We start from the raw sequence: 23111 nt of genomic DNA on the forward strand, positions 1-23111 counted from the left end.
ATTGATTTAAACAATCATAATAATACATTTTTAATTAAATTTAATTAAATTGATAATATTATGATCTTATTGAACTGCTCAGTTTCTTCGTCAGGCTCATTATCTACACATTTCTGCATTGCTCTTTATCATAATTTTATTTGATTCTTCTTTTATTAATGAATATTAATTATTTATGCATACAAAAAAGCTTTGACGAGGATGAAGAAGTATTAAACGTGGAAATTATAATTAAACTTTTGCATTTATTAATCAGGAATTGTAAGTATTAAAATAATGATACCAACGTTTCACATATGTAACGAAACTAATTATTTATTCTAACAAGATGTAATTGTGTATTGATCGTAGTTATTTTATAAGATTCTATAGAATACTTATATGGTACAATTTTAACAACTATAAATAAATTACTTTTTAAGAGGCTTTGTCTTTTAGTCAAACTTAATTACATTCTGAGAAAAAAACATAAAAGTTAGGTTTAAATGTCGTTAATGTGCATACATCCATTTTTACAAACTTTACTTACTTTATAGATGTTTTAAATCATTATACTAGCGTTATAGAGACATGCGTTATTATAAATTTAATAACGTATACAAATAATTTTATTGTCTTTAAAAGATCGTGCTTACGCAGTTCAGGCTATCATAATAATTGAAACTCCTTTCGTATCATCGTAATCGATTCAAGCTAGAGACATTATTCGTTGAGCAAATGATTAAAATGGGAATCATTCATTAGCAATTTTATTCATATTAATAATAGCGTTCTCCACGAAATCAATTTGTAGGGAAAGGAATAAATGTATTTGCAAAAAGAGGTACTATTGACTATTGTTTTTCGATCGCGATCGAACACTTTATCATTTATCTATAAAGTTGACTGACACATTGCTTATTTCAACATATAAGTAAATTTGTATTCTATACAAAAATAAATACCACAGTCTTAGAAGACAAATGTATCAAGCTTAACGTTGCACCATCACCATAACATTCTTTTGGATTACATAAGAATAATGAGTATATTCGTCATTCAATAGCAGATACAAATAGGGAAAGTCTTAAGGATGTGTCGAAAGTTATTTCACAGGAGTGTAAACTTATAAAAGTTTTCAATAGCAGATTTGGGAATCTTTTACATTTTACATCAAGCAACTTTTATAAATATTCAAAGAATAAGATTAAGAATATTCTATTGCAACTTATGATGTCGAAGAGAAAGGTGCCAGGATTTAATTTAACGGACGATGATTTTGTTCAATTAATCTCTGCATAAATATTCATAAATGTTCTCGGCAATTGCAGTTGCATTTTAGTTATAAATTCGTTACTTAATCTGTGAGTGATTGCACTTTAATGCATCATGCTCAAATATTTTTTTTTCTTTATAATGATTTACGGTATAATGTTTCGTCGCATGATGATTCGCAAATTAAACATTGTTCAGGGAAGTAGTTACCAAGTAACTCGCAAATGTGCGCAATAGCTGATCATGCCAGAAAAATTTGCTATCATTAAAATATGGAAGACATTTTGGTACGTCTGCATTAAAACTGCATTATGTCTCCGTAATAAAATTTAACGAGAGTTAATAATTGTATGCATCTAACTAAAACCTGATAAATTCTATATATTGCTATAAATTCTGATAAGTACATCCTTCGCACGAAACGACGCGTAACAGTTAAATTATACGAACGAGATGCAACGAGGAACTATTAGAAACATGAATATAAAAAGATCCAGTGCTCTTCCCTAGTTATTAAATGGATTGTACAATAATAATTTTTTCTATATTATTATCGCGGTAGCGTCACATCAACTTCACTGACATTCCAGCATTCACTCCGTCATAATCTCGCGATGCATTTCTAGCATATTCACATTTCATTTCGTTGCGTACTGATTAACCGGTCAGTCATTCGTCATTGCACTCATTCGAAATTATCAAATATGTCTCTCTCTCTTTTGTTATTAACAATTATTTATAACAGTGGTCTGATATGATTCCTTCTTTACTGCTTCTCAGCCAGGAAAGAAGAAAAGGAGTTCACTCTGTTCGTCGTTTAGTATCACTTATGTTCACACGCGATCAGAGAAATTCATTCTCTGTCACTATTGATCAAGGCGTACCGTAAGGACCGTACCACAAGGAATGGCAGTAAATTCGCGATACTGCTTTATCAATGGTAAATAAATCCTGTAGAATCTAATTATTTAACTACGATTTCTGACGCGATTTCGACGAGAATCGATTCCTGTCGCGCACTGTCAATTCATTTGACGTACACATTAGATGTGATATTGAACCGTTTCTTCGCCACTAGTTATAATACTTCATTATCTCTTCTCATACGCGCACTTGGGAAGTCCTTTGCGATCAGTCCATTGGTTACAATTTATTAAACATATTAACAAATATTGCGTATAGATCTGGCGCTTAAAGTCGATTCGTATTAGCTGGCCTGCCACTTGAATTTGCTACGCATAATCCATTTTTGGCCGATGTTGTTGACATCGCATTGCGCCAAGACGGGTTGCGACGCATCGCCCGAGTGGGGTTTTGACAAACAGTAACCCGTATTTGTGTGTTTAATCATTTTGGTCTGAAAGAAACGGTGTACATTAATATTAATTATGTTTATTGATTATTAATATTAATTGTTAAACTACGTTTCATCTTTCTTTTTTATATCTATAGATATCTGTTTTCTTTATAATATTTAAGCATCTTTTTTCTCTAATCATGTTTCTCTTACTTCATCGTTATAAACCCACGCTTGATTACCACCCATGCCATGACATCGTACGATCTTTACTGGACCTTGTGGACTAGCTGCATCAAGGCACATATCATCAGACATTATCTGTTGCCGTTTAGTGTAAGCAAATACCTGGATAACACAGCTCTCGTTAGAAATAACGTTCGAAATAGAAACACTATCTCTCGATTTCTATCAAAACGTGTGAATTACTTCAGTATCCAGAATAAATACAAACCTGATTACCACCCAATCCGTGACAATAACTAATTCCGACGTTTTCCCCGGTTCTCCTGCCCATAGTATCCAAACAAGTTTGCGTTTCAACGTTTTTCACATCGCCGAGATAGTAATAATCTAACGGCATTGGCGATTCTGGATATATGTTCTCCAAGTACCATCTGAAGCTTTTGCATTTCAGTCGTTCTCTGAGTTTTATCCGCTCGGAAACATCACCGACGTCGACGTTTCGCGCCCCTAAAAAAATTGATTTTCTGTAACGCTACAACAGCTTACAAACGACGAATTTATTCACATATATCTTTTTACATATTGTGCTTGCATGTAAATTGGTTGAAAAGAAGATTTTTCAGAGAATTTTGTGCTAAAAATAAAGAAATTTGTGACCATGGTATATTGTATGATACATTAAATGCCATATGCTTGCTCCTAAAAAATAATTGTGCAATTATGCTTTTTTTTTCTGGAAATCTGAAAGAAGTTTATGTAAAGAAGTTTATGACGTAGCATTGATTTATATACATATATATATACATATATATACACACACACACATACAATACTGTTCATACATCTGCAAATGTAGCGTGCAGAAATGTATTGTGCTTCATCAACATTGTTTTATATTTGAGTAATTTTATACATATATTGTCAATTAGGAAACTACTATGAATACATGTATGCTTCGTATTCATGTTACTTGTATATGTTTGCCACTATAATAGAATATCTCCCTTTAACAATAACCTTTTGACTATAATAGTATCACACAGAACCCTTAATGCCATGCGTGACTTATTTTTTATTCTCCAAGTACACCTCTACATATCTTATTTGCATTATCGTTCTCGTTTATTGTACATTATATCCATCGTTGTCTAATGGATTATTAAGTAACAACATTACAGCGTTGAGAGAACGTAATAGCAATGATGTTTTAAATAAATGTTAACGGGTATCTGATAGAGAGACAGCGAGCACCCGAAGCCGTAAACGAAAATGATTGATAAAGAAACATGCAGAGAGATCTTCCAATTCCAAAGCATGCGTCATTCCAAAGCAACCAATGCATAGAAAGAGATACATAGGGATAGATTCTCTTTTTTTCTTTGTACGAAATACGCCAGTGTTAGTGCTACCTGGATTAATGTTGTAATAGAAGTACTTCCATTGGTCCAACCAAACTTCTGCGAGCCGCGCATTGTTGTGGTTGACTATCTTGCTGGTACCGCCCGGGAAGGTATACGGGGTTGACTTACGGAATACATGCCCGACGTGCGAGCATGTCGCAATTTCCAATGTCCCACCACACATCCATATCTAACCAACTCAGTTCTGTTAGTGTGTTAGCAGTTACAAATGATAGTAACACGATAAGAGACAAAAAGAAAAAAAAATACAACACATGGCAAATATGATAAATCGTATTCTGCGCCTCGTGATAGATTTAGAAATCTCTTCTCTTGCGGCACCTATAATGTAGTCTGATAAGAGAATTCCATTAAAAGCAAGCGCAATTTTCAATTGGTTAGTCGGCTGGATGGATGAGTGGTTAAGACTACATCAGCATTCGTAACGAGACATAGAAATAAAATTTACCTGAAATACGTTCATTCAATGATCATGTTTAATGACTGTGGTCATTCCCTAATTTCTATATCGTACAGAAGTGTATTTATCGTTTGGTCGATCAAAGAAACAAATTGAAGTAAAATATTTTGATGACAGCAATCGCGAAGATTAGAATAATTTCTGTAGTTAGAGATCTTGATTTAGTTTAGATATTAGCAATATAATGTAATATAACTACTAATGTGTATTATGTATGAAATATTAGTAAATACACACATAAATTATAATGTGCACAACACATACAAAAGATGATTAACTAACTTTATGGTATATTTGTGGATGTACAGCTAATGTGTTAAAAACTATTTTATGAAAATGTATTAACACAAGACTGTTATTAATTATTAGTTAAATGGAGAAACAACTTGTTAACAAGGAAATAATGCATTCAAAAACAACTGCAATTCACATAGCTGTGTGAATCATAATAATTTCATGAGGTAATATAAATGGCTTGTATCAGATACCCGTCAAATATGTTATATAGAGTTTCGCTTGAATAATATAATATCTATAATATAATATTATTGTAGAATATAATAATGCAGTTTCAAAAAATGCTTTGTCAATTAACATCGTCAATTAACATTGCTTTCGGTATATAAGCGCTATATGAGTACCAGCTATATTTTGAAACAATGCTATTAGTCCTGAAATAAATGTGTTAAATTCTAATAAGCTTTTCAACAGTTTCTTTTAATTACATCAAATATATATGTGTTTATATATACGCAATAATTTTGAGAGACGAAGATGTGTAATAGATAACACGTTTGAATTTTAATGGTACACCATGTATGGGACATGTATAACTGATATGTATAACGATGTGGCATCATTTAGCGCAATTTAGCAATACAACATTGGGGAGAAATGAATTAAACGATACACTTGATTATCTAACCTGGATTCATGGCATAGTAAAAATCTCTCCACTCATCCATCCAGACTTCGGCCACCCTAGCCGCATTGTGCAGGACTATCTTGCTGACACCACCAGGGAATGTATATGGGCTCTTGTCCCGGAATACATGCCCCACATGTGAACACGGACTGATTTCTAACGTTCCGCCACATTGCCACACCTACAAGGCACTTATGACTTCACAAATAACAACGGAAATTTGTGCGAGAATACCCTTTGAAGACCCTTCAAAAACTTTGTCAAATATCCTAATAGTCACATACTGCACAGTTATCTCTAATACAAGATAAAGGAAAGAGTTATTATTTATTATTGGATATTAGAAATGATGAAATCGTTTTTCGTAATGAGCAAAAGTCAAGTTTCAGAGAATCCTACAAATTAATTTACACATAAAATATACGGAATTAGAAAATCAGCATAAAATCAGCAACTTTTCAAACATTTTCGTCTTCTTTCCTTCATATATATATAAATAATCATTGTTAATCTCTTAGATTAATTAATCTATTTGCCATGTGATTTTGTTGGATACAAGCTCATGCTGTATAAAATTTTCGTGGATAATCGCATTATAAACTGGTAATTTTCTTTACTCTTAAAGAATGCTCACCCGGAAGCTCATTTCAAGATTTTCACCGCCCCAGATGTCCATGCCTTCGTCGTACGCGCCCAACTCATAGAAATATTCTTTATCAATAGAGAACAATCCACCGGCCATAGTCGGTGTTCGTAGCGCTGCCGTTCTGTCGCTATTCCTCCTGTCCATTTCTCTCTGGGCGACTCTGTACCTTATTGAGCAAAATCAATATAATATTAATATTTTGTTTAAAAAGAATAAAAAATTAACAAACGCACGTTGCATTAATATATCATTTGAGAGACTGCCAACGCGTTTTGTTTTAGAATTTCGAAATTAATTATAGATAATTTTAATTCAATTAAATAAACACAGTAAATGTGCACGTTTGTGGTCAGTATTGCGGGAACCATAAATGTGATTTGTAAACTCGAAAGCTCGTAATTACACACTGAAGGAAAGAAGAGAAATTGTTATTGATTATCACATCGTTATATATAGCTGTAACTAAATTAGAACGAGAAAGTATTGAATTTATGAGTATGGTAGTTTAAAAATCGCAGAATTTATGAAACTACGGTAATTTAACGGAGACATAAATTTATGTCAATAATATACATGTCAGAAGGGATCGATAGATTTAATATTTCAAGCGGATTTAGCTATAGGCCAATCTAACTATTCATGACTTGCAAAATATGTAGATTTGCACATTTGCAACTCAAATGTCTCGTGTGTGTCCTTTTTTTTAGAAGGCAGGAGAGATTTAACTATTTTGGTTAAAATATAGGAGCGTAATGTTATTAAAATTCATGACGCTTATATAACGTTGTAACGTTAAGGCTGTAATACCATCTGAAGTTTAATTTCCAATTGAAACCTCCCCAGGTCATATCGCTCGCCGGGATGTACTCGAAGGTGTCGTCGCTGATTACGTCTATGATCGGACAGACAACGGTATGCCTGTCGTTTGCGATTCTTGATAATAGCGGCTCCAACCAACCCTCGGTGCACTCACAGTGCGCATCGAGAAACGTGATTACTTGTCCCTTGACGTGCTTTGCCCCTAAAAGCCTTGCTCTTATCAGGCCCGACCTCTTTTCGGTGCGATACACGTACGTAGGAACGGGTAGCGTGGCTATGTAGTCTTCCAAATCTTGCTTCAGGTGCTCTAGAAAATCAAGTTTTCACCGGTTACCTCGGTCCAAATTTTACAACTGCGATTCTTGCAATTCTCTATCGATACGGAATGTTTATATTTTTTTTCATTCAAACATACAGTTGGTCGTTCACTGTTACGCGATACAGACAAATCAATCTACATTACAAAATAATTACAAAATAAAAACATTGGTGCTCGTCGCACAAGTTACGCTTGTTCGAGAACGCGAATGTGAACGTACCACGCTCGCTCGCGTCATCCACGAGGATGATTTCCTTCAGCAGCGACCTGGGAGACCTGTTTATCACGGACCAGACCGTTCGCAGCAGAGTGGTCCACGCCTCGTTATGGAAAACTATCACGATACTCGTGTCTGGAAGATACTTGATGTACTTCTTATTCTTACAACCCTCGAGTCTGATGTCCTTTAGGGATCGGTTCAAGGAGATCATGTCGCTGGCCATCAGATTGAACTGATTCAGCTTGAACAGTTCCTGCTGCTTGGCCTCGTTCTCCGGCGCGATGTGCACCGCCGCCCCCATCTCGCCAGGGCTGCCCTTATTCTCCTTGACGACCTTCGCCGGACGCCATAGGTGCAGCTGCGACTGCGGATATTGCCTCTTATTATTATGGTCCTGCTTCAACGACTGCGGCTCCCTGATCTGCGCCTTCGGATGCAACTGAGACGGATCCTCGGACTGAAGCGCCTGCTGCTGCTGCTGCTGCTTGTCCGAGCAGCCCCATCCGGACCCTCCGATGCAGTCCGAATAGAGCATGAGCACCATGACGTCGACCAGGAACCATACCAGGGACGTCAGCAGTATCACTTGACACGTGTGAATGCGAATCTTGGAGCGGAACATCTTTCAACGGCGTCAGTCTTCCACGGCTTGTACCACGAGCTCATCACCCAGTCCGCCCGTGCGTGGACTCGCGATACGGATTTCTCGACTCGTGGCTTAAAACGAGATACTCACAACCGTGTACTACTAATTGTGCGGGGCCTTCGTGGAATCACATGACTGAGGACTGGGCCGGTTCTCAGCGCTCTGCAACAGAAAGATGAGCCCAAGTTCATTATAAATTCGATGGTGCGTGCATTCCTATCGTATCGGGAATTCCCGAGTTGATATTAAAAGGTTGCCCGGGAGATGCAACTAGAATTCTTTCGGCAGATCGATCATCCGCTTCAGCTTTACGCACGCTTATCACGATTCTACGAATCGCGGCTGAGACTCGGACTTTTTCTTCTCGCGTATCGCGCACGGTCGGAAATGAAGATGGAATCCGCGAAGATGGAACAAGCGCGATACGACTTGCGAGAGACGAGTGAAAATTCGTTATAAAAATCGATCGCTTCTCTCGGTAGTATTTATAGAACACAATAAATATATCCACTCACGTTTTTCTCGTATAATATCTTATATCTGTACCTTGGAGGTAAAGAATGGAGGTAAATATCTCCATTATTATAAATTGAGAGAAAACAGGGTTTAAAATTTATTATCTCTCTGAAAATTTCCAATATGACTTCTTCGAAACGGTGTATTTTAGAAACTAGCAATAATGGACATAAGATCCTTTACCATTATACAATTTAAGCTTCTGAGATATTGGAAAAAGTAAATTTACTCTCTCCGTTCTGATAAAAACTGAAGATACGATTCTTTACCTCTAAGGTACAGATATGTACTTCAATATTTTATATATCTATGCATTTAATATTTTACATGTCTATGTGTATTTTAATATTTTATATGCAATATTTTGATATTTATACATCTCTTAACGCACCCTTCATTAATGCGAAATTAATTTTAACGCTATTATTAATAATGATATTCCGGCGGATCATTTTACGCCAAGCTTTCAGGAAAGGTTTTTTTCGATTTTTATGCTTGTTGCATACGCCGCGGCGATTACGAGAACGGAAATACGAGGAGACCGCGCGGGCGAAAAGTGCATATGTCAGCATATGCAGCTAAGGGTAACCGGAGCACTTTGCGACACTTAGGTAAGCACTTAGCACATGACTAATTCGGGGCACACACATCGATCGCGGAGAAAATGCCATTTTTAAACGGGACATTTCGTTTCGATTAGCTGCTCAATGTGTGTGAGTTTCATGCTGCTCTTCCTACAAATAGAACCGGCGATACAATGACATGCAATTTGCACATACGCAATTACGTCCGGCTATGAGTCTGAGGTGGATCAGATAAGAATTGGCGATGAACTCGTTTATATATCTCGCGTATATTGTCACGTTCTTATCGCATTGTGTCCCGTGTAAATCGCTATCCGTAGTCACAATCGTATCGACTGCGGTCGACGGTGGGCCGCAATTTTATGAAAAAAAAAAGGAAAAAAGGAGCGCAGTCGCGGGATTATCGGGAGTGATATTATAATATACATTATGCGCGAGGCAAGCTTATTGTCATGTTGGACGACGAAGACCCGCTGCTTTGCCTATCTCTCGACGAAAGGTCAATTCAAATTGCCCTAATCGGGCTTAATGACTTTCGCAAAACTTGCAATAATTTCAGATAACGCAAAACTAACGTTGCTTTCGACGTTACGGAGCGTTACTCCTTTTGCGAAACAAACTACAGGTGTATCTTGCCTTTTACCTCCGGTACCAGCACGGTACCACCGCGGTACACCCACGGCTGCAGTCGATACCGGCTGTCATAATAGCGAAAAAAAATAGCACGATCATAATAACAAAGTGAAGAGAAGTCACCACACTCGGACACGAGTAATAGGACTGAGGCCTAATAACAAAGTGTTTCGAAGACACGACGGAAATACAGATCCGCGAGTAATTATCCCACGCAGCGAGCGAGGTCATTTGGCCTGGGAAATTATATTGCGATGAGACAGCCATGCTCACCCGATGGTACTAATTAATTAGCTGCTGCTAAATAATTCACTTTCATCACGATAACGAGCGGGAAATGGGAGTAATAATGTCGGATGACTGTGCGCGACCCAGAGAACAACGGCGACATTCCCTGCCAGTTATACGAACTTTCTATTAAAAAAGGCAGAATATATAATACGCACACACATGTACATATATAATATATATGTGCAAGTCACAGATTTTCCTTAGTTAGCCCCATTTTATAATAAAAAATTTAGGGAATGCGGATATCCGAAAAAAAAGAAATTAATTAAATGTTCATACAGTTTATAAAAATGCAGTTTATTTCAAAATTAAAATGATAAGAATAATTTATATAATATAATCCAGTCAAGCAGCGTTATAAAATTGTATGTCTACAAAATTCATAATTATATTTTGAATACATTCTATGAAGTTGAGAATTGTTTGATAATAATTATTTGCAAACGTAAAGATAACGGTACAAAAATTTAGAAAAAAATACTTAAAGAGAGAGAGAGAGAGAGAGAGAGAGAAGCAGTGGAAAAAAATATAAAGAGAGAGAGAGAGAGAGAGAGAGAGAAGCAGTGGAAAAAAATCAAATGCTAATTAAAAAATGATACTTGGCAGTGATAAGACTGTTTACCATTATGCTATAATTTTGTATATTACTTATCGACATGGCATGTCTAGGACATAATGCAGAAACTGAAATTATTGTAATACTATGACAGAATGTATTTAACTGTATCTAAGTGAAAATTTTGCAAAGTATTATTCAAGCAATTTTTCACAAAAAAAATCATGCAACATAGAGGTGACATGTTCAGGACTCAAACATTTAATTTAAAACTTTCTTATTTTGTAGACAGAAAACGGAATCGTGATAACATTGTACAGTTATAATAAGTAATGTTGCAATACTGAGTACAATGTATTCTTCGTTTAATGTCTATCTCTACATCACTACTCTTTTCTTGCAGAAATCATCATAGTTTTATATTCCCAAGGAATGGTAAATCTCCACGAAACGCTTTATGGTCAGTAATAACAGAAACACAAAGTATTTCCGGTTTGCGAACATCGCAAAATTGTACGGCAATTATTTTTTAGTCGCCTCTGAGCTCTGTAATAGTCGGTTGATAATGCTGGTGCTATTAACAACATTGCGTGCAGGTTACTGATAAATCGATACCGCGGCACGTTAATATTGTCAAGACGGGACATTACTTCGTGACCACGTCATAAAAGTCTTGTGACGAAGTGATGAATTGCATGTCTGCGGTCGAAGTGCTAAAGCTACTTCTATTGTTTCACCATTGTATCGCGGAAACTGCGCTCCACGAAACAGATGTTCACAGATAAAGCGAATTTTGAACACACGAGCTACCTCCGCTAGTGCTAGTTAACTTTTCCGGCATTAAAAATAGAAAATCCTAAATATTTTATTACTAGTTTCAATTTAATTTACAACTCTCGATCGAATTTGTCGTTAAAGACTTAATTAATCAATATTCGTATATTCGACACTTTGTACATTTGAATCGATTCTTAGAAAAGCCATAAGTGTATTCGATTGTTTAATTATATTAGTTATCTGACTATTTGTGAAATGCCAAAGTTGATGCAACAATCATTTCACTAATGTAATTAGTAAATCTAATTTGATTCTCTCCGTATGAAATATAATAGGTGATAATTATATTTCACCTCTTAATAATCTATTTTCAAAGTTTCGAGAGAATTGAGAAAATCGTGTTTTTCCCCAGAGAATTCTAAAATTAGGTATACAGTTCTAACTTTAACTTGTTAAATATAATAAATTGAATTCGAAGATATATAGGATTTCTGTCAATTATATCCAAATCTTGAAAATGAAATAAATTCACGGGGATGAGTATTTCTATAATCTAGTAACAATTTTTCGAGAAATAAATGCCCTACGATTCCTTTCATCGAGGTAATCGGGTTCGACTTCCATTGACCGTTGCCTCATTGTCAATCGAAGTGCTTGAAAGTCCGCCAATATCACATTGACGCAATGCGACGCCAGGTAATGTCATTAAGAAAGTCTTCTCGCACAATAGACAGCTATGAAAGCTAAGCCCCCTACCTTGTTATCCGCCACAAAAAGCTCTAAGATCAGCAATAATTCAGACTACGTATATAACTTCCTTGAAACTCGAAGTCGAACACGGAAGTATATTAATTACATCCCGAGCGTATTTGCATTTCGTGTGATACCGACCATTTTCTTGAGGTGAATTTAGTTTCTAATATAAATAATATCGTAATACGAGAAGCTAAAATACGCGGGCACGATAACTGTCTGTGTAATAACTTTGCGTTCGTCGTACTCAGCGCAAATACATGTATAATTCATATATTTCTCAGTTTAAATAAAGTCACGGTGAACGTCCTCATGTTTCGTTGTTATATGTACATAATTTGTATGCGCGGGGTTAATATCAAATGCAATGAAACTTGTAACGTTTATTACACGATAAACCGAGGGGGAGCGAGAGCGAGAGAGAGAGAGAGAGAAAGACGTTGAAAATTTATTATCGGCTCTTGTTTCGTCTAGGTTCGTCTTCTCACTTGGGAGTGTAATTGGCAATATTTAAATTTAACGTCAGGCAGGGAAGGTTCCGAATTTTAGGGGATTCATAAAATTTCGTTTGACGTCATCGTATTGTGTGTTTAGTTTCTGCCTGATGACATATATGTATGGTAATATAAACGTTCCAACGCCTCTGGGGATCGATTTCAGCCCTCAACAGAGAAAATTAACTAAACTAATCACATGGGAAGGCCTGTAGGGCCGTGAACTCAGTGTTAATGTAATATACGCCGCAACCTAAAATTATGAAACTTGTATAATTATATAATGCACATAGGCTTTCGCGTCTCCTTCAGTTTAACTCGTGGCTCGCGGTTAAATAAAGAAAAATAGCCAAAGAAACGTTTCGTAATATCTACTTATCGTGAGAAATTGCATTAAAAATAAACGGCGATAAACACTTATCGCATCAAATTATGGATCTATGATTGGTAGAATACTTTTTAATATATCGATTTGTAAATCTACTTACACATAGATTTACGTATATATTTTCGTAGAGATTTATTAATGCATAAATTAAATTACTTTTCGATTTATGTGTATCCGTTTGTAATTTATTGGATAAATTTATTGGATAAACCAAATTACCTTCTTTTGAGAGCTTTTTCCTCCTCGAACGGACGTGATGTGTAATGATCGCTATGCACATACCATTCGAAGAGGAATCCATTAAGAACCGGTTTCATGGATGTTCCGAAACCGCTTTACAAGCTATTTAATCGAGTATCAAGGTATAAAAATGAATACACCGTATTGTTACGCGTCGCAAACTGGACTACGAGCGTTAACTGCAACGTGATCGTTCGATTGAAACTCGACGACTCTCTGTATAGACGGCTTTATATTAACTGCTTGTATATCATCTGCTTAATTAAAAGTGATAATTCTTTCGAGGTTAATACTTATCTTTGTAATATATTGGGATAATAAAGTGACAAGATTAGACAAAATTTTGAAATAATAACGGAAATGTTGCGTGTGTGACTCCTTATATTCTGAAATTTTTATGTATAATAAAAAAGAATTAAAAAATTATCACACGAGATATAAAGCTATAAAATAAAATCGTGAATTAAAATATGCAATTTTGTTGCATATAGGAAATTACCGTATAAATTATATATGAGTCATACGCGCAATATTATGTACTCTCTATATGAATTAATTTGCAGGAGTTTGTGTTGAATTTTAAATGTAATTTTAGTTTATAGCGTAACGTTATAAATAGAATTCCATTACGCCGATGGTACATCGAGTTTCTCTTAGGTTCGTAATGCATAATATATCTACAAATGAGTGTAGCAAAACGAGTGCGCAATATCAATATCGCGGTTAACGAGCACTAGCGGTGTGGTAAAATCGCGATCAAATATTTTACACAGAGTATAACACGAGCGAACTGGATTTAAAAGGCGTGACGTCACAGATTAATTTAAGCAGGTAACTAGCGATTACAAACGCGATAGGGGTGTTTGCATCAATACTTACACGCGCAATAAAGTCCCTGTGAAAATCGATTCAGTATTAATCTCGCTCGGCGTTAAAAGGCAGCTTTTGGGCTTCGGCGGTTTTATGTACACGACGTGTACACTTTTGAAATATTTTCATAAACGATTACGCAATTATCTGAAGTTTTCGCGTAGTATCGCTTTCATTTTCAGGCTGTTATTTTTGAACTTTATATTTCGAAATTTTTAAGGGTTTTTTAAAAATATTTTTTTATAAATTACTGCTATGTTTGATTATCGAAGGTAATGGGTATGAATAAGGTATAAATTATTAGCACATAGATTTAATAATATAATATATATTTTTTTTAAATCATTTCAGATCAGCCATTATATCCGCATATATGCATTATGTATAACATAATCAGTCTAATTTATCGCGTTTCATGGTTAGATAGTATCTTGAAAAAAACATACGTTCCGAAACGCCGATTTCATCGCGTAGCAACGCGAGGTGACATAATTCCGCAATAACTGAGAGATCGCTAATATGTATGTCACATGGTTGCACTGGGTTAAGCGTATGCACGTTCGAATTTGAGAACAATGTGCTCCTGCCGGCGTTTAAAGTTGTACCGAGGCCAGACAATACCGCGGCAATACAATGAAGATCGCGGTATCGTACGTGTATACCGTTATTACCGCGCCGTTTTATACGGGTCACAAACCGGCATACAGCTTTCCGGGTAATGGAGAACGGATTAACAGGGAAAAACACGATTGAGTGTGCATTTGATGCACTGCACCGCGGGCAGTACCGGAGTATCTCGCGCAGCATCCTGCAAATGTTAACTTCCGCGCAACGTTAACGCTCGCATTTATTTACTTAGTACTGTTTCGATAATAAGCTACGGCGCAATTTGCAATTAACAACGCGACCAATTAAATTTATTGAGTCGAGCGCACATGACTCCGTTATTTACGTATATGCCAACGATAAACGATATACGATAACAATACTTCGTCTATGTATCGTGTATATATATGTATTTTATATGGAAAGAATGGTTTTGCTGAAGTATCTAAAAATTTCGCTAAATACAGGTCTGAAAATAACTATGTTGGATTGTTTTAAATAATTATTTGGACGCTCAAGCTGGTTGCTAGAATGTCAAAACTTTTTGCAGCGTTACCATAATGGTTGAGCGTCCTACATAATTATTTTCAGATCTGTATCCGGTCTAATTCTTATATATTTCAGCAAAATTGTTTTTCTGTATGTACACACACTCATATGCATACATATTCGTATACGATATGCATATAAACGAAGTATTGTGTTATATATTTCGATGCTTTTTTAATATAAATTAGAAAGATGATATTTTTCTCGACAAAAGTAAACAGATTGTATTATGATGTTATTTTGCAAAGCAGCATATTTGTAAAGCAAACGAAATATAGCCATTGAATAATATATTTTCAATTCTGCCGGTTTATTTCTGACGGATTTGCTCCAAAATCTGTGCGGTCGTGGACTCGACAAGTGATATCAACATAGAAATACGACGATTTTCACACCTTTGATAGCGTTTTTTACGATGCACTTACTCGCGCAACCTGATTTTTTTTAAGGTTTCTTGTTACGCGGTTCATTCGCGAGTAGCGCTTATCATTTGCGAGCGAAGCAATATAACCGTCACTCAATCCCCCAAAAATTTTCTGGACATCGACAAGGAGTTTACCGACAAAGTTAAATTTTATGAAAATTTTTCTGAACTTTCTCAAAGTTCAAATCAAATTTAAACCCGCAGTCTCGCATAAGACGGATGTATATATAGGATAACAATCGAGAAGTTGTTGAAACTATAAATAGCTGTTATTCTCTAACGAATGGACAGAATGAAATGAATCGAACACTGTTTTGCAAAGAAAACATTCATTCTTATTAGCATATGACGCAAAAATATATATATATTTCTGTACCTTAGAGGTAAAGAATCGTATGTCCAGTTTGTGTCAAAATGTTAACACATTTTCCAATATACCAAGCTTGAATTGTATAATTACGTAAAGGGTCTTATGTCCATTATTTCCTAATTATTAGTTCCTAAGATACAATGTCTAGAAAAAGTCGTATTGGAAATTTTCATAGTGCCTTAATCTTAGTCAAGTGCAGCGTGTTTATTGGCAGTTGTATTATTAAACATGCCAGTTAAGTTACTTTATTAAAAATCCAATAAATCAAGTTGCTGCTTTTATTTTTTATTAAAAAAAATACACCATTTCTCTATTTAAAACTTTAAACTCTGTTTCTTCTAAATTCATAATAATGGAGATACGATTCTTTACCTCTAAGGTACAGATTTATGAATATATAAAAATAAATATTATAAAAAAGTCGAAAATTTGGCTAGTTACGTGATTCAATGATATTACATTTAAAAGATCTCGGTCATACCCATGAAAGGAATTTACCTAAAATTCTTTGAAGGCACAGTTATATAATTATTAATTTTAAGAAGTGTTTTAACGGTTTTCTCAAAAGCGCCTCAATTAATGTACGAGTTCAGATAGTCATCATTTTGAAATTATATATCGTCGAGTCACGCAACTAGCCCGAATTGTTGACCTCTTTTAATAAATTTTATAACATAATTATAATAATTATGTAAAAATAAATAATTATTTATTTTTACAAGTTTGTATATTTCTTTGCATTATGTGCTAATAAGAAATGGAAGTTATTTCTTGTTAATGTAGTATTTAATTCATTTCATTCTATCCACTCATTATGGAATATTATTAACAGCTGTTTATAGCCAGTTTCAATAGTTTCCTGATTGTCATCTCGTATATACACGATTAAATACTGATTACGACAAAATGGATTCCCGATTCTTTATGATGTCTTGACATTTAATCATTACAAAGCCATTACAAAATAATGGCTACCTGGTTTCAACATCTTCCTGATTGTCACTTCGTGTATACGCGAGGATTAAGTATTCTTGCGATTATGACAAGATTGGTTTCCGATCCTCTACCGATGTCGTGACATTTAATTTTCGCTGCAAGTCACGTGGTGGCGGTCATGACAGCAAATGCCATAAAAAGGTCACGGAAAAATGGGTCTTCGCAGCGAGCGTCCTTGCGAATCGGTTAAGCCTCGTCTCACGTCGTCACGTCGAGTCCGTGGTGTCTCCGCTGTGTACGCTAATCGCCGCTCTTCTGATTGCGAGAGAGCTCACGGAGAACCTTTCACTCGTTTCATGAATCACTACCGAAGTGCGCCGTTAATTAAGTATCGTTTCTCTCGCGCGCGCGCGCGCGAGAGAGAAACAGATGACGTAAATAGCGCGTACCCGAGGATCAGTAGCGTCATCCATCAAGAATACCATCTGTTGGGAGATGCGGCGTGTGATGTAGCCCGTGTCGTGTAAACTGTGATTTCACTAATGTTTCACCGTGTGGCGATTTAGCGGCGGGCCAGACCAGAAACAGCTTCTCCTCCGTGGAAAATCTTACCGGAATCTGTCGCTCGATGTCTCTCGAGCGATTAATTGAGCCAGGATATCAAGCCAAGATGTACTTGAAATTAATAAAATTTCAATAACAAATTAAGCACAACAGTCGAACAATTTCGAAAGTTGCCGATTTTCACATTTAACACCTCAACGATGATTCACGATTCTCAAGAAAGACCGTCGAAGGACGATCAAAGGAAGATTTCGTTATTTACAAATTCAAGCCAGATGAAACTGACGAGCGATCGACTCATCCGGACGAAATAGCGATTGCGTTAGATAATTCTTGTACATCACACAGAACCCGGAAAGAGTGAAGCAATCGCCGGACGGAGTGCGCGAAAACCATTCGCCGAGCATTAAAACTCTCACGCTATCGGCGACGCTCGTCCCGCGCAGATGGACCGGCACAATCGTGGAAGCCGCGTGCAACAATCTCGGACATCTCCCCACGCTTTCCAGACCCCAGACGTGAGAACGAGACGTGAGGCTAGCGGTCCCCGGGGGGGGGGGGGGGCATCGTTATCGCAACCCCCTTGTACAACGGTCCTCGCGCGGCGCGGCGGGGCCCTGCTGCCCGTGACGATCGCTCGCGGCATATACGTTACAAAACGACGGCCTTGAGGCGAGTTTTCTCTCCGACGGATCGACCGGTACCCCATCGCGAGTGCAGTCCGAGTGCTCTTTGTACGAGCCTGGAAGACGGATAACGGACGGACAGGTGCGCCCCGCATTCCTCCAAACGGCACTCCGGCGTGCACCGTCCGCGTCGGCGTCGTCGCCGTCGACGACGAGACGACGATGACGGAGTAACTTCTCTCTCGCCACGAGAGCCCCGTCCCGTGTGAAACGCGCGGGCTCGGGAAAAAGAAACCGCGGACAAATACGTGCGGGAATGTCGCGTCGAATTTGCTATCGGTTACGTTTGTGTATGCCGGTGAGCGTCTCTTCGATTTACGTGGCGATCAAACGGAACGAGCGGCAAACGCGCGCGATGCCCGAAATCCGGATGCTTTCCCTCCGAGGAGACATTTCAGTACGCGGAATTGCCTCAGCCCACCTTTCCGGGGACTTGAAAACTAATTTCGAAGCTGAGAAGAGAGATGAAGTTTGGAACTCTCCGTTGATGTTCGCGAGTTCCTAAAAAAAAAAAGAGAGAAAAAAGAATGGCGGGTCGGAATCCGTTATACCGAACTCTTCAATCGTGGACTGAAAATGGGAACGAAAGGGAATTAGTAGGTGCCGGGAATAAGGACACAATAGCGTTCGTTTGCATATTACGGAGAAAGCAGAGGTATACGAGAGGTATACGAAAAAATCTTCACGTCGTTGTACATTTCCATCGTCCGCGCAATCGACGCCACTCGAATTCACTGACACGTGAGAATTGTTGCCCAATCTGTTTGCACCGTATCTCTCGATTAATCTCGGAAATTTTTTTTTTTCTCAACAAGAATTGCGGGACGCGCGGGAAATTGCGTTTACCCTTGAACTGGGATGTAAAAAAGGATTTAACGCTTTAACGCTTCGCAAACTCTGGGTCGAGTCTGAAACGAGGATCGCAGAGAGACCGAGAGCCAGAGCCGGGATCTCCCGCGATCCTCATTAAGAATCGCAAACATTTAAGCAGCGCGGGCAAGCGTTTTGTTTTTTGTTCCTACATCTCGGGGCCATCGTCTCTTTGGGAGCACGAACCGGGCTCCAGTAAGCCACGTCCCCCGTCTGTTTTGCTCAACTTGATTTTTAGCTCACGGCAGAGCGTGGGATGGAGACCTCAGCAGCTGACCTGGTTCCGATAGATCGATTTTGGCGCGACGCATCTCACGAGGCATTCCTGTACCGGCTCTATCGCGGTATCAGCCTCCAATACCTATCGCTTTGCGAATTATATTTGCCGCGAGCGCGCATGCATGCAGGTACAGAGACGCCCGCGCGGTATTTTCTTCTATTTTTTTTAACACGACACCGGAAAATCGGAGCAGCCAATGTCATTTCACGGTTCGGAGAGGAACGAAGAGAAGAAAAAGAAGTAATATCTTTACGACTTCTATATCCGGGGACGAGGACTTGAAAAAGGATCGCAGGTAAATCGAGATCAAAGTTGATCCGCGGAGTTAGGCGAGGTCTCTCGATCTCGAGAGCGGAATGAGTTAGTCAAGTGGCTCTAAGTAGCGCTCGAAGGCTCTCTGCTTAGATCGAACGTGTTACATGAATGAAACCGGATGACGACGCTTAGCGGTGAATGTAGAACAAGTATGCGAAGTAATGCGGTAATGTCGAGTCTCCACGTATATAAATAATAATAATGTATACATACGTATATACGCACATCTTCCCACGTACGTCGCAACTTTTAAGATATGAAGTAACATTTTGTAGCTCTCTCTTTCTCTCGCCGGAAAATCCGTATAATTATTAGATAACAGAAACACGAATAATTTATTCGAATTGATTGTCTGATTATGTTTCAACGGACATTGATATTAATTAATTCTATTTGATTATTCTTTTTATTCAGTAGGATTTATTTGATTTGAATTTGTTTTATTAAATATAATTGTAAATTAAGGAGGCTTAAAGCGTCGTCTACAATGGCAGCAGGAGTATGCAGTAAGACGTAAGCAGTAAGCTATTAACCAACCACTGTCGATTATTCTTAAATTGTAAAAATCCCATTAGTCAATAACTTACTGCTTACGTCTTACTGTATACTCCTGCTGCCATTGTAGACGACGCTTAAGACTTCTGTTTACTCACCACTACTATCTCAGATTGTGACGTCAGAAGCGAGAAAATATATGAGAGAAATTCTTGCTAAATATATTAAAGCGGAAATATGTTTTAATAAAACAACACAATTGGATAGAACCGACTTGTAAAATATAATCAAGAGCTCTCCTTTTGTTTCGTTAATTAATAGATAATCATATTTCTGGAATTATGCATAACCAAAACGAAATAAGCTATATTGACAGCTCTAATGATAACTGTCAAATTAATAATACATACTATACAGAAAATAAATATGATTTAATTCTTCCCCGAAACAAAGATAGTTTTCGTTATATTTTACATGTCTCGGTTCTATATCGATTGTAAATGTTGCTTTATTAAAACATATTTCCCATTTGAATATATTTAGCAAGAATTTATTGTACATTTTTATTGAATTCTATGAAATCGTAGAATATTAATTCTACGAATTTTTAATAAAATTCTTTTTATTCTCATCTTTCTATTTATTCTAAATTCTCTCATGGAATATCTGACGTCTAATTACAGAGTTCTCCACAAAATGAAATATGATTTTCTCTATGATCGTATCTCTCAAAGTGGATTGCTCTCCATTTCACGTTATTTGAAGTTAAAAAGCATATTTGTTTATAGAAAAAATAGGAAAAAAAACAAATTTTTTGCAAGTATCCTTTTTTTCGAGGGCGGCTACCGGCCGCACTTGTGCAAGGAAAATATTGCGTGGGTACGTACGATATTTACCTATCAGATTTTTAAAATTGAATTTTTAATCCTCAGAATCGAGGATTAGCCTCTTCCCCATTTCCCTCTTTAGCGATCTTTTTTTTTACAGGGCGCAAAACCGGCGCGCGGGAAAGATATCTACGCGTGGCGCGCCGACGTCGCGCGTTTATCGCGAGAGAATTGAATTTTAAATCTCCACGCGAAATCCGGGTTGGCCGCCGCGCGCGCAAATTCGACACGCATCTCCGGTTCCGGTCGACGGATTTCTCGCGGGGCGTGTACCGGGAAACGGACTCCGGTCACGTCGGGAAAGAAGAGTCCCGGGGCGAGCGTTGAATTCGTAATCCCGGAATATCGGGCGGGCGAGCCAGTATAGAACGCTACTTCGCGGCGCGGTCGGGCCCTCGGGTCCATGCGCCGCGTGCCCCGGGGCCGGCCTCGTGCGAGGGCACGCTCGCGTGGGCGCGAGGTGTCACCCCGCGACGCGGCGCCGAGATCGTCCCTTTTCGGCGCGAGCGATCGAACGACGAACGTATTTTACGCGTTCCCTGCGCGCCGCGAAGGAGGCTCGCGGCCGCGATCGGCGAACCGGTTCGCGGCAGCGGGCAAGAGAATCGCCAACGTCGATCCACCACGTCGCGCCGGCGGAATCCACGCGCATCGCGCGCGCACACACGCACGAATGCACGCACGTACGCATGCACGCACACTCGCGCGAGCGACGGCGACGGGAGAGCGACACGTAAGGCACGGTCCTCTTCGCGCCACGCGTTTGACGCCCAGAGACGTGGCAGCGCGCTTCCACGAACTTTCTTCACTGAGATGTACATAAGATCGACACTCACGGTTTTTTTTCTCTCTCTCTTTCTCGCTCTCGCGCGCGCAGTCTGTATTATCTTGGACGGAAGGTGATAACCCAGGACCGCGATACAGATTCCTCGATGACGAGAGAGACCCCGGGCCCCAGAGGACCCCCGTGCCGGATATTCTTTCTCTAGGAATGAACTTTTCCAACCCGACGCGGTATCTGGAGCGTCTCCTCGGGGCGAAAATCGCACGCGGCAGTCGCGGCACTACTTCATTAGATCCACCGTATTAGTGTCAATTACTTCGTGATTCGCGGCACGCAGCCACGGAATCCCGAAGTCGGATTTTATCGCGGGAATTGACCGCGGGGGGTTTCCTCGTGCGCGCGGGCGAAACACGGAGAGTGCGGAGACCCCGCCGTGCGTGCGGTGCGGACCGCGTAAAACGCGCTTCGCGACGGAGCGATCGCGGCGCGTAGCTAAGCCGGGGGACGACCGATCGTTACCCGCCTCTGGTGCGGACTGGGGTTCACCCATTCGTTCCATCAGCCGAGAGCGGTCGCGAGAACGCGGCGGGACGTTGGCTATAGCGTGCGCGTGAGAGACGGCCGCGGGCCGCGGGTAACGCGTTCCCTCTCTCTCTCTCTCTCGTTTTCCTTCTTTCTCTCGCGCGCGAGAGACGGCTGGTCGATTCCACGCTGATCGCGCCTTCGTGTCCCGTCGATACGCACCTTCTTTCCGTCGGTGGCCCGGTGGCTAACGGCGCGGTGCAGGTGCAGGAGGAAGCTCGCGGGCGTGCATCCCCGACGTCCGTCGTCTCGCACTAAACGGAGGATACGCCTGGCATCGCGCGGATTACGAGGCGCGCGGCGCGGCGCGGCGCGGAACGGTGCGGAGTGCGGAGCGAAGCGGAGCAATGAGCGCGCCGAGGTTAGGGCCGGTCGCGAGGAGTGGGGGGGAGGGAGGACGACACCTGTTCGACGTTCGCGGCAGCGCCTTCGCGTTGAGCGCCACACGCCGACGCGATTGGAGCATTT

The 23111-nt window shown here is 39.1% G+C and overlaps 1 protein-coding gene across 4 annotated transcripts; it reads right to left on the reverse strand.

Annotated features, from left to right (window-relative positions):
• Positions 1 to 225: 225 nt before the first annotated feature.
• Positions 226 to 23025, reverse strand: Pgant5 (polypeptide N-acetylgalactosaminyltransferase 5). Of its 4 annotated transcripts, none has more exons than XM_071702077.1 (8): positions 22806 to 23025; positions 7548 to 8355; positions 6997 to 7315; positions 6178 to 6355; positions 4147 to 4327; positions 3006 to 3244; positions 2765 to 2899; positions 226 to 2611 (listed from the first exon to the last, which is right to left on the reverse strand). In XM_071702077.1, the coding sequence occupies exons 2-8, from the start codon at positions 8167 to 8169 to the stop codon at positions 2462 to 2464; spliced, it is 1824 nt and encodes a 607-aa protein (XP_071558178.1). In that variant the 5' UTR covers positions 8170 to 8355; positions 22806 to 23025; the 3' UTR covers positions 226 to 2461. The 4 variants fall into 4 exon arrangements, with proteins under 4 accessions (XP_071558178.1, XP_071558175.1, XP_071558176.1 ...); XM_071702074.1 differs by lacking the exon at positions 4147 to 4327 and adding an exon at positions 5544 to 5724 and having other exon boundaries at positions 22806 to 23019; XM_071702075.1 differs by lacking the exons at positions 4147 to 4327; positions 22806 to 23025 and adding exons at positions 5544 to 5724; positions 22114 to 22596.
• Between the last annotated feature and the right edge of the window lie 86 nt (positions 23026 to 23111).

Source organism: Temnothorax nylanderi, unplaced genomic scaffold, assembly GCF_030848795.1.
Source record: "Temnothorax nylanderi isolate EJ_2023f unplaced genomic scaffold, tnyl_v1.0 TNYL_tig0028_pilon, whole genome shotgun sequence".
Lineage (NCBI taxonomy): Eukaryota > Metazoa > Arthropoda > Insecta > Hymenoptera > Formicidae > Temnothorax > Temnothorax nylanderi.